Source organism: Mus musculus, chromosome 12 (genome assembly GCF_000001635.26).
Source record: "Mus musculus strain C57BL/6J chromosome 12, GRCm38.p6 C57BL/6J".
Classification (NCBI taxonomy): domain Eukaryota; kingdom Metazoa; phylum Chordata; class Mammalia; order Rodentia; family Muridae; genus Mus; species Mus musculus.
The window spans coordinates 115,184,551-115,197,571 of record NC_000078.6 but is presented as its reverse complement, the minus strand read 5'-3'; the positions used below and the strand labels follow the sequence as shown (position 1 = coordinate 115,197,571).

Sequence of the window (13,021 nt, the reverse complement as noted above, 5' to 3'; positions counted from 1 at the left end):
AATGAGAAACCTATTTTTAGGGGAGCTCATGACCAGTAGATGGCACAGTGAGGACACAAATCCCCATAGCGAGATGAGAAGGATATGGAGGGGACTTTGAGTTCTCTGTGTTCCTTTTTTTAAAATTAATTGTACTAACTGATCTGCACTGTGGTGATTAACATGTGATGTCTCCATGATCATACACAGTAAATTTTCTTTGTTAAACAATTCACAGATTTATGTTCATTTGCTTTTATTAAGTTTTTATTACATTTTGAAAAAAGCGATACAAGTTATTCTAATAACTGATTTCACCACCCCCAACTATTTCCAGATTCTTCCTACCTCCAATTACGTGAAACTACACACCATTTATTCTTTCTGAATGTAAAAAAAATGAAAGAGAGGGAGAGAGAGAGAGAGAGAGAGAGAGAGAGAGAGAGAGAGAGAGAGAGAGGAAGGAAGGAAGGAAGGAAGGAAGGAAGGAAGGAAGGAAGGAAGGAAGGAAGGAAGGAAGGAAGGAAGGAAGAAAGGAAGGAAGAACTTTAAAGGGGGACTAAAACAACCAGAAACAAAAAAAACCATCAACACACACAGAGCAAGCTAAATAGAGAAAGAGAGACTAATAAAAGTCACATCTTAGTAGACATGATATATAGCTAAACTATAAGTGAGACAAAAGGAGTTGAACAAGGAAATATTAGAAAGAAACTCTGTAAAAACACCATTGAATTTTTTTTTTAATTTTTTGCTATCAACAGCTAAACATGTCCTCATGATTAACTGTGCTTAACATTCCCTGTCAGACTCCACTGGAGATAACTAGGCATTCCTTTACATGTGAGTATCAGTCGCAATTCTTCTTGTTTAGGGCTGAAATCCTGTGTCAATTTCTTTCTCCCATCTTGGGGATTTTATCTGGATTGACTTAGTTCAGGATCTGTGCTTGCAGCCACAATTTCTTTGAATTCATATGTGTGCGTGAGTCCAATTGTGTTTGGAACACACTCTTTCCTTGGAGTCCTGCAACCACTCTGGCTCTTATGTTCTGGCTCTTATATTCTTGTATTCTGGCTCTCATACTCTCATTTTTCATCTCTATTTTAGGCTATAATCTTTGTAAATTCCTCATACTCTAAAGGTCCAATTCAAGTCTCTCAGCTTCTACAATTACATACACCAAACACAATATAGAAATCTTGGAACACTTATGAATGAGAACATGAAGCACTTGCCTCATAGACATGGGTGGGATATTTGGTATATATTTTCCAGTTCCATAAATATATAGATCAGATCATTCAAGTTTTTTATCATTGAGCACTATTCACTTTTCTATATGAACAAATTGGTCTTTGTTTATGCTTTATTTGAAATCTGGGGTGATTCGTTCCTCTATATTCTGTTAAATATCATGAATAACTTTCTGTGAATAAATATGAATGTATGATCATCTCTACAATAAGATGTAGAGTCATTTGAGTAGATGTGTGAGAGGGTAATTGCTGGGTATCAACATAATTTTATTTATTACTTTTTGGCCAGTATTCATAGGGAAGTCTTCATCCCAGGTAATGGTGGTTAAAGCCCATGTTTAGAGATAATATAGGCCCTAGGAGACTTCAGTTGTATTGCTAATGGTCATGTTGTCAAACTGCCTTATAAATATTTATGTTCATACCCAGTATATTGTCTGAGCATTGATCACAGAGGCTTATTGTGTTCTTTGTAATGACTGATGCAGACATTCACGAGTCATTAGATTGTTGAGAAAGATTGTCAGAGCATTCAGCAACAGGCGATGCAATGATAACAACCTCTCACCCAAGAATCAAAGACCATCATAAAATATGAAAAAAGAATGTATAATTCAGAGGATGGGGTTAAAGGACATGAACTCTTAACTTCGGGATTTAACTGTTCTTATTGCACACGTGAACTCTCAGTAGCTGTATTTACCATCACAGATGCACACAAGTCAAACCAGTGAAAATTACTACATGAGAGACCTCAAAATGAACGAACAGGTAAACATAGCTACTGGCAAGCTTAGTGACATCAGTTAAATCCCTGAGAACTGAATTACATAAGTCATTCTCTGAGATAACTATGTCTCATTTGGAGCAGGTATATCCTGCTATCACCATGAAGAATAATATAACAATTAAAAAATTACAACATGGAACGGAGGTACTCTCTTCCTTCTTGAAGTTCCTTCTTGAGGAACCACAGCAAGCTGGAGGTCTCTTGGCATTTGATGACTGGTGGGCAAAATACCATGCCTTTGTTTTGGGGAAGATTTCTTGAGGTTCACTCTTTCCTAGTGATGACCATATGTATGTGTATATAGGTAGTAGTAATTAAGTTCACTTTGCCTTTAGTTAATGGAAGAGAAGAGGTCAGAATGTTAGGAAAAAGAATTATTGGAAAGTTCCAAGTGGAAAATAGGGACCTAGTGGCGGTAGATTGTGGTGAGAATCCAGCGAATGGTGGTTGATCATAGCATATTTCATAGATGATTGAAAATTTCATAGAATAAAAATCCTTATGAAATATAGAAATAAAAACTTTATAAATGTATGGAATTTTCATAGAGGTATATTTTATACACTGCATATTTCTCCTGTAACATCTTATTCCTCCTATTTTCTCTTTTTTTCTACTAGACAATTGGAACATCATCATGTATTTGCATACATAGTTGTCTACAATATGAAAAATATAAAAGTTAATAATAAGAGTCACATTTAATTTTTTTGATTTTGAGATTGTCTTAATATAGTTATATCTAATTGCATTCATTTTCTCCAAAAGCAATGTTAATTTCTGATATATATATATAATCCATGTACTTTTAGGTATTTTAGTGAATTTTGAAATATATAACCTGTGGGAAAGGAAATATTATTAGAACATATCTGAAAGAAGTTTCTAATTCTCTAAAGTTAGCCATCTTTTGAATTTACCATCAAATTCATCATCATCGTCATCGTCATCCTACTCCTCATCATCCTCATCATCATATCATCATACTCTTTATCATCATATCATCATCATCATCACATCATCATCATCACCACCACCACCACCACCATCACCACCACCACCACCTCAAAGCATCATCTGTAAATCCATGTGTTAACACTGAGCAAGAGTCTCAGGCCAAAAATTTATTGAGAGCTTAGTCCCTAAAGTTACATCCACAACATCTGGCCAGGGATCAGGCAAAGTGTTTGGGATGCACTTCCTCGGAGAGGATTTGGACTTGGACCTGAGAATCCTTCTGCCTGACCCAGGTACCTTTTCAGTCCTTCCTCTCCAGTTCTTCTCTAGATGGACTAGGTCCTTAACTAAGTAATGCACTGCTCATGAATATGCAAATCACGCAAGTCTTTGGCAGTAAATACTGGGATGTCCACACCCTGAAAACAACCTATGATCAGTGTACTCTCAACAGTCCCTGAACACACTGACTCTCACCATGGAATGGAGCAGAGTCTTTATCTTTCTCCTATCAGTAACTGCAGGTAAGGGGCTCCCCATTTCCAAATCTGAAGATTATATAGGGCCTGAGGTGACAGTGCCAACCATTCTGCCTTTCTCTCCACAGGTGTTCACTCCCAGGTCCAGCTGCAGCAGTCTGGAGCTGAGCTGGTAAGGCCTGGGACTTCAGTGAAGGTGTCCTGCAAGGCTTCTGGATACGCCTTCACTAATTACTTGATAGAGTGGGTAAAGCAGAGGCCTGGACAGGGCCTTGAGTGGATTGGAGTGATTAATCCTGGAAGTGGTGGTACTAACTACAATGAGAAGTTCAAGGGCAAGGCAACACTGACTGCAGACAAATCCTCCAGCACTGCCTACATGCAGCTCAGCAGCCTGACATCTGAGGACTCTGCGGTCTATTTCTGTGCAAGACACAGTGTTGTAACCACATCCTGAGTGTGTCAGAAACCCTTGAGGAGGAAGAAGCTGCTCTGAGACTGAGATGACAGAAATATTAATCTTTAGACTTGTTCAGAAATCATAATTTTGAATGTCCATTTATTTCCTCCTCCTCACAGTCTTATAGTGCCTTTTTCAGCTTTGTATATGTCCATCTATGAGTAAAGTGATGATGTTTGGATAAACCTAAAATTCTTCACACCTTGTGAATCTCTTCACCAGTGACCACCTCCGTTGACATGTTTCTTATTCAATAAAAAAAGGGGGAAGCATGTTTGTGCGTGATAAAAATATCACTGGATCCAGAGAGACCAGAATTTCTTGAAATTGTTGGGAAAAATGTGCAATAGGAATTTAATCTATAAAATGCAAATCACCAACATTCAGGCAAACAAACACTGCTTCATAGTCTTATGTTATTAGGAACCTCAAGTGTGTTAACTCTTGTCCTGTGTTCCAGCAGAAATTCCAGTCTCTTTGAAGGTGCTAAATATTTATATCAGAATGCAGAGGAATTCACACATAATACATGTAGGTGAGTCAAAATATTGAATCAATTTTTATCAAACTCCTTTACCAACACAATATATGTTCTTGTTCAATTATGTAGGTTCTGAGATTATACATAAGTGATTGTGTCCATATTTACTTCCTTCTGAGACTCAGTAATCATCCCTACAGTCACTATCCTTTTTACAACATACTGACAAAGCATCAACTCTCATAGTCACTTGGATACCTGTGCTCATTTTTGTCCTATAGATTATTTGTGAATGTGTGTCTCTGTATTCACATTTGTTTCTTATGCTTGTTTTTGGAGACTTTTCTTCTGTTTGTTTTTTCCCATACCTATTTGTTTGCTATTCCTTTATCTGACCTTGTTTTTTGTTATTACATTTATGTTCTTTTTATATGTTTTTTTAATTAATTTAATTTTTACACTCTATATTTTCTTTCCTTTGCCCCTATCCACCTTCCAACTGTTCCACATCCCATACCTTCTCCCCACCACCTCTCTCAATGTGGATATCACTACCTCCACCCTACCTTACCTATAAACACCCTGGGGTCTCCAGTCTCTTGAGGGTTAGGCACATCATCTCTGGATGAAACAGACCTGAAAGTCCTCTACTCTATGTGTGTTGGGGGCCTCATATCAGCTGGTGTATGCTGTCTGTTTTATGGTACAGTGTTTAAGAGATCTCAGTGGTCCAGATTAGTTGAGACTGCTGGTCCTCCTACAGGATAGCCCTTTTTCCACAGCTTCTATCAGCCATGACTAATTCAACAACAGGAGTCAGCTGCTTCTGTCTATTGGTTGAATCTTTCAGAAGCTTGTTGGATCTTTCAGAGGTCAGTCTTGATAGGTCCATTTTTTGAGTGCTCCATAGCCTAAGTAATAGTGTTAGGTCATTGCATCTCCACTTGATCTTGATCCCACTTTGGGCCTGTTTCTGGACCTTCTTTTCCTCGGGCTCCTCTCCATTTGCATCCCTGTAATTCTTTCAAACAGGAATAATTATGGGTCAGAATTGTGACTATGAGATGGCAATGCCATCTGTCACTTGATTTCCTGTCTTCCTGCTGGAGGTGGGCTCTATAATGTCCCTCTCCCTACTGTCAGGCATTTCATTTAAGGTCCCTCTCCTTGAGACCTGAGAGTCTCTCACATTACAGGTTTCTGGTGAATTCTGGAGGGTCCACCAACCTCCTATTTTCTGAGGTTGCCTGTTTTCATTCTTTCTGCTGGGCCTCAGGGCTTCAGTACATTTCCCTCACTGAATGCCAGATCATTTCTGCTCTTTTATTTTCTCAATAAATAATGAAATAAGTGAGTCTGGGAGAAGATTAAGGCAGTGTTGGGGAATGGGAATCAGTATTCAGAGTATATTGCAAGAAGAAATGAATTTTATTAGAAATAGAAATTAGGGAACATTAAAAATTTAATAAACAAATAATTCTGATAATACCTTTGTTGTTTAACTATCCTGTATGCTCAAGTGCCCATACTTTAGGTCTCCTGTCTTTGTGTAAATTGTTCAAATATAATCAGAAGCCTGAAAGGATGTAAGGCTCAGGCACTTGTTATGGGCATAATTATAATGTGTAGTGAGATATACAAGTAAAATATATGGGTTTTAGCCTGTCTCATTTTCTCTGACTTTCTGTCTCCGTGTTCTCTGTCTCTGTCTCTTTCTCACTGTGGCTCTTTCTGTGTGTGAATGTGTGTGTGTGTGTATCGGTGTATTCCCCTTTGTTTGCTTTAATTATTTTTATATTCTGTTTTCTATTTTTATAAGGAAACAGAGTAGAGCTGGGTGAAGATTTCGAAGGTGTTGGGGAATGGAAGTTAGTAATCAGAGTATATTGCATGAAACCATCTATTTTCAGTAATATGTAGAGAAAATAATTGTAAAATATTAATAAACAAAATTTTAGATATCTGCTGTGTAAATTTCCCATATGCTCAAAAGTCTTATGTCTTTGTTTAAATCTTTATAGTGTATTCAAAGCCAGGAATGAAAGGGTTTAAAGTATATGTAAATTGTGAAATGCTTAGGTGTAGTAAAATATATAAATAAAACGTTTGGGATTTAGCCCCACCCTCTCTCTGCTTGTGTGTATATTTTCAGTAATGTTTTTTCCATTATTAATCTCTAGGGGCACAGGATAATTTCTATTTGGAAATCTTTTGGTGTCCCTGCAGGTGTCACAGAGGGAAACAAACCATGTGAAGGTGAGAGTGTGAATGTGGTGTGGACTGACTTTGTTAACCTGGATTGGACTTGAGGAGTCTGAGCACAGACCACTCATGGTAGGTATATTTCAACATAATAATGGAATTTGAAAAAGTGTCTTTAGGAAACAATAATTTCCGTAATCATTTCAAATCCAGTTGCACAGTAAAGCTCAACAGGGGATCATATAGAAACTCTTTAATAAATTTATCATAACCATGAGTGTAGTTCTATTGCTAAAACCTAGAGTCTAGTGTGGTCTGTGAACAACAGATTACAGAAGGCCATAAAATACAAGTGACATCTCCCCTAAAGACGGTAATAATCTAACGGTGAAAGAGTCTTGGATAATTATTCTGGGAAATTAGAATGTGTTCTTCCCCACAAATAGCAAAAGACCACTAGTTTGTTAAGGCCTTCCAATGTCAGCTTTCTGAATGTAGTGCAGCTATTTATTCTGTTTCTTTTTTTCATCCTTCCTTGAGGTGTCATCCTGTGTGACTAAAATTCCTGTAATAAAAACAGATGGATATTGAAATAATATAAGAAAGGTTGATAAACAGAATTGAATCAAAAAATCAGATGATGTAAATCCATATGTTGGTGGACAATTGCTTTTGTATAACAAAGCCAGAAATTTAAAATTAATGAAAGAAATACTCTTCAGCCAATTGCTCTTGTCTAAATCTGTATTTCGAAGAATGCAAATTGATTCATATTGGTATCCATTCACAATACTCAAAACCAAGTTGATCAAAACCTTAATATGAAATCAAATATTGCGTCAAAAGCAGAGAATGTAGGGGAGGGCTCACAACTCATTGGCACAGGAGACAACATCCTGAAGAGATCACCAAAGCACAGAGAGGAGTAAGAAGCATGATCAATAAATTTGCCTTCATGATATTGAGAAAGTTCTGTAAGATAAAGAACACTCACTATCAAGAGTACAAACCGTGGTCTACAGGATGGAAAAATGTGTTCACAAACATAAGATGTAACAGAAGTCTGATATTTAAAATACATCCTTAAGAAAGTAGACATCAACAAAAAATAATCCAATTTAGAAATGAATTGTAGGTCTAAACAGAATTCTAAACAAAGGAATCACTATTAAAAAAGAAGCACTTAAAGGAGTGGTCAGCATCATTAGCTGACCATGAAATGCATATCAAAATGAGTCTAGGATTCTGTCTTACAAATGTCAGAATGGCTAAATCTAAAGTCACAAGTGACAGATAATGCTGATGAGGATGTGGAGCAAGGTGAACACTTCTCCATTGCTGGTAGGAGTACACACTTTTATAAGCCCCTCTGAAGTATACATTTATATTAAAACTATCATTTCACAGAAATATCATTTGTTAGTTATTATTGCTCATATGTATTTCATTTATTACATGTGAACTTTATCAAAATAATAAGCATCAATTGCATATCCATTTAAAAAGAAGCTACAAAGTTTCAATCATGAAGTATCAAACATCCATCCATCATTATCACCATCCATAGCATACATAAATCTATGTGTAATTTCTTCCACTGTCAGAAAGGTATCTTCAGCAGGAAAATATGATTGTGACTTGGAAGCAGAGTACCTAATATTCCATTCACGGGAGGGAGCCTATGTAGCTCTTCTGGGCAAGTGTAGATGTCCTGTATTCCAATGTGTCCCCCAGTGCTATGTGAAGACCTCAGTTCAGGAAAAGGAGAGAAGGAGCAGCTAGGCATTTTACATCACCTGGACTTCATTTCATTTTCATTTTCATCCTTCATTTTTCTTTCATAACAAAATTTTTAAATCAAATTTGTAGTATCAGTACATTCTGTGAGATTTTGTGACTTAGGATAGGAGAGAAGCAGAAAATATCTAAACTAAAGCTATTTGTACTTAGAATCCTGAAGGGGAAAAGAAATGGTGTCTTCACACTAACTCAATATCACTGCCACTTTCATATAAATTTGCACAATGTCCTGGATTCAAAGGCCACCTTTGTCTGTTCGAAATCCTCTGGACCTCATCTGTTATCAGTTTCCTGTCTTGTTTTTAAGATATGAGATTCCTTCCATCTGTTGTGATGTCTCATCTTTATGCATCTCATCCATAAACCTGCAGATTTAGCTACAAACAATTTCATTGTCTGATTAAGAACCAGCTCCAATGTTTTAGTTGAATTTCAGGTTACAGTGGGGATTCCTGAGAGTAATGATGTTTATTTTTTAGGGATTCATTTTCTTTTCCTCCTTCCCAAATCACACACTAATGGCTGAACTATATTTACATCTCTTGAGATTAGATCTTGCCCCTTGTAATAGATGACATACATCTTTTAAAGGTGTGTTTGGTTGGTACTTTACTCTATGTACATCTTTAATCACATTCCTCCATAAAAGAACATATAACATGTTTTCCACACAAATTAAAAATTGTGGCATCATTTTCAATCCAAGTTATGAAGAATTTCTGAAGGACAAATTGGTGGTTCCATTTTTTCTAACAATTGCTTCCACTGTAAGCCTTTCCCCTCACTGTCACTGTGACAAACTAGGAGACCCAGTCATTCCTAAAGCACTGATTGGAAATAGATTAAATAAAGTCTCACCTTGAGTATATCTCTGGAATTGTGAACACTATAAAGCCATTCATTGACACTTTTGAGTAAGTGAGCTATTCCTACATTCCACAATATTTTATATTTTTGGGACTTCATTTTCAGGTTGCTTCACATCTATATCTATATTATATATTTAGATGATTTTATAGAAAAATAAAAATTAATTCTTGTAACACACAGTCGATTCTTATGCTCAGATTTTTAATTTCAGAACCAGAACTACTCCATGAAGAAGTGAGAAATTCAGGAAGAATATCTTCATTCATTGCAGCTCATATCACGTTCAGAAATCAACATCATACTTTTATGTCCTCCATGGACATAGCATCTGAAGTGCAGCATTCTATTACCTGGTTAGGTATGATGCTCTCTCTCAGTAGAGTCTGCTTTTGCATTTCCCACACTCAGGACCAGCATTACTTGTACCTCTGGCCCTCTGGCTCTTGTTTCAAACCTGACAGCTTAGCCAGGTTCCATTATCATTCCATGATCTTTTGTCCCTTGTGAATTCTGCCTACTGCCTGTCTTTGATGAGGGCATCTGAGAGATCGTTGAACATCATGGAGAGAATTTCAGACATTTGCAAATATTCTCCAATTTAAAGACACATAATTCAATCATAGATGAAAAGTCCCTGTAATGTTGATTACCCTGGGAATATGAAGAGAAACCCAACCGTTAGTGCAGGGTATATTGCTCATTCTATTCAAGAGTTTGAGAGTCTTTGCTGCTACTCAGCATTCTGGGTTAGGTTTCTTTTTTAAAATCTTGCTACCACTTTGTGGCAAGATCATATTTCATGGTTTATACATATTTTGATATTGTTATCTTTCAAAACAGAAAATTGGACATAGTACTTCTGGAGGATCAAGCAATACTTCTCCTGGGCATATATCTAGAAGATGTTCCAACTGGACACATGCTCCACTATGTTCATAGCAGCCTCATTTACAATAGCCAGAAGCCGGAAAGAACGCAGATGTCACTCAAGAAATGAATGGATTCAGAAAATGTGGTACATTTACACAATGGAGTACTACTCAGCTATTAAAAAGAATGAATTTATGAAATTCCTAGGCAAATGCATGGACTTGGAGGGCATCATCCTAAGTGAAGTAACCCAATCACAAAAGAACTCACATGATATGTACAGACTGATAAGTGGATATTAGCCCAGAAACTTAGAATACCCAAGATACAAGATACAATCTGCAAAACACATGAAACTCAAGAAGAACGAAGACAAAATGTGGACACTTTGCTCCTTCTTAGAATTAGGAACAAAATACCCATAGAAGGAGTTACAGAGACAAAGTTTAGAGCTGAGATGAAAGGATGGACCATCTAGAGACAGCCATATCCTGGGATCCACCCCATAATTAACCTCCAAACACTGACACCATTGCATACACTAGTAAGATTTTGCTGAAAGGACACAGATATAGCTGTATCTTGTGAGGCTATGCCGGGGCCTAGCAAACACAGAAGTTGATGCTCACAGTCAGCTATTGGATAGATCACATGGCCCCCAATGTAGGAGCTAGAGAAAGTACACAAGAAGCTACAGGGGTCTGCAACCCTATAGGTGGAACAACAATATGAACTGACCAGTATCCCCCCACCTCAGAGCTCCTGTTTCTAGCTGCATATGTATCAGAAGATGGCCTAGTCCGCCATCACTGGAAAGAAAGGCCATCGGTCTTGCAAACTTTATATGCCTCGGTACAGTGAAACGCCAAGCCAGGAATTGGGAATAGGGGGGATAAGGGAGGGTATGGTGGGACTTTTGGGATAGCATTGGAAATGTAAATGAGGAAAATACCTAATAAAAAAGATATTTTACCTATAAAAATGAGTGGTTTTGGTGCAGCTTTTTTTGATGAAATCAGTAGCTCACACAACCATATTTCCATATATTCAATTATGTTTCAACCAAAAACTGACAATGAAAGTTGTCCAAATTTAAGCAATTCATACTATGTCAATGTTCTAAAAGATTTATTCTGTGTTCTATTAGACACAGAAACAAGGGAGAATACATTGTATTTTAACATCTCTGAAGCAATGAAGAAATTCCTAGTCCCAGTTTTTAACTTCCAGCATCTTCTGCCCTACAGGATGCTCAATATCTGATAGAACAAAAAAAAAAAAGAAAGAAAGAAAGAAAGAAAGAAAGAAAGAAAGAAAGAAAGAAAGAAAGAAAGAAAGAAAGAAAGAAAGAAAAAATAAAACAATATTCCTCTGGTTTAAAAATTGTCACAAATAAAGGGCAGTAAAATGATGAAATATCACACTCTTGTGAATAATTGTAGTGTTCACAGCTGCTAGCCTGAAAATCACACTTACTCCTTACTCTTACACTCTGTAAGTAGTGTCAGTATTCACATAATTGTTGGTGTGTGTGTGTGTGTGTGTGTGTGTGTGTGTGTGTGTGTATGTGTGTGTGTGTATGTGTTCATGATCATATGTGAAAGAAAATATGTTCTGACAAGACTCACATAGGAGGCAAGCTCTGGCATGGGGCACAGGGCAAGACACTTGCAGAAAAACATCCAATGCTTTGAGCTCTTATGTGTCCTACATGCTAAAACACAAGGTAATGATCCCAGGTTGAGTGAATAGAGTCCATGACCCTTTATGTTAGACTATGGGTCAATCTCAGTCTTGTTCTCTCCATACAGCATACATCAGAAGTGTTTTATTCTAAAAACTCTGCTCTTCAGTTAACTACTGTTTGTGGGGATCAGAGGTGAGAGCTCCCTTGAGGGCTCCTGTGCTTTTCATCACAAATTTGTTCCTATTGATTTCTAAAACTTAAGTACACCATCAGAGTGAGCACCAATGAAAGAATGCACAATCTTTTCTGGCTGCACCCAACCACAGGTTACTGGAAGATCCAGCAATACCACTCCTGGGCATATACCCAGAAGATACAATTTATAAAACACATGAAACTCAAGAAGAAGGAAGACCAAAGTGTGGATATTAAGATCATTCTTAAAAAGGGGAATAAAATTCCCATGGAAGGAGTTACAGAGACAAAGTTCTGACTAGAGACTGAAGGAATGACCATCCAGGGACTTCCCTGCCTGGAGAATCCATCCCATAAACAACCACCAAATCAAGACACTATTGCAGATGCAAACAAAATTTTGCTGACAGGGGCCTTATATAGTAGTCTCCTGAGAGGCTCTGCCACTGCCTTGCAAATACAGAAGTCGATGCTCACAGTCATCCATTGGATGGATCAGAGTCCACAATGAAGGATTAGAGAAAGTATCCAAGGAACTGAAGGGGTTTACAGCCCTGTAGGAGAACCTACACTATGAACTAACCAGTACCCCCCACCCCAGAGCTCCGTGGGACTAAACAACCAATCAATGGGACTCGTGTCTCTAGCTGCATATGTAGCAGAAGATGGCCTATTAGACCATTAGTGGAAAAAGAGTCCCTTTGTCTTGTGAAGATTCTATGCCCTAGAATAGGTGAATGCCAGGGCGAGGAAGCAGGAGTGGGTGGGTTGGGGAGCAGTGTGAGGGGGGGAGGGGACAGGGCACATCTCCAACTGTCATGGAGATGAGCAGACATAGATGTGTAGCTTGTAGACTTGTTCAAAATAGTGGTTAGGTATTGAAAAGGGGAACAAGGGGATTGAAAATTCTCATTTCATAAGGATATTTTGTAGTGAACTTGCATGTAAGATTCAGAGAGAAGGAGTATAAATTAGTGGACTTGTTCTATGTA

The 13,021-nt window shown here is 37.6% G+C and overlaps 1 gene segment (V, D, J or C) and 1 further gene; both read left to right on the top strand.

Moving 5' to 3' along the window:
- Positions 1 to 13,021, top strand: part of Igh (immunoglobulin heavy chain complex) — a 2,751,187-nt gene that overhangs the window by 812,383 nt on the left and 1,925,783 nt on the right.
- Positions 3,604 to 3,897, top strand: Ighv1-54 (immunoglobulin heavy variable V1-54). The segment is given in 1 exon segment: positions 3,604 to 3,897. A coding segment is annotated over 1 exon segment (294 nt).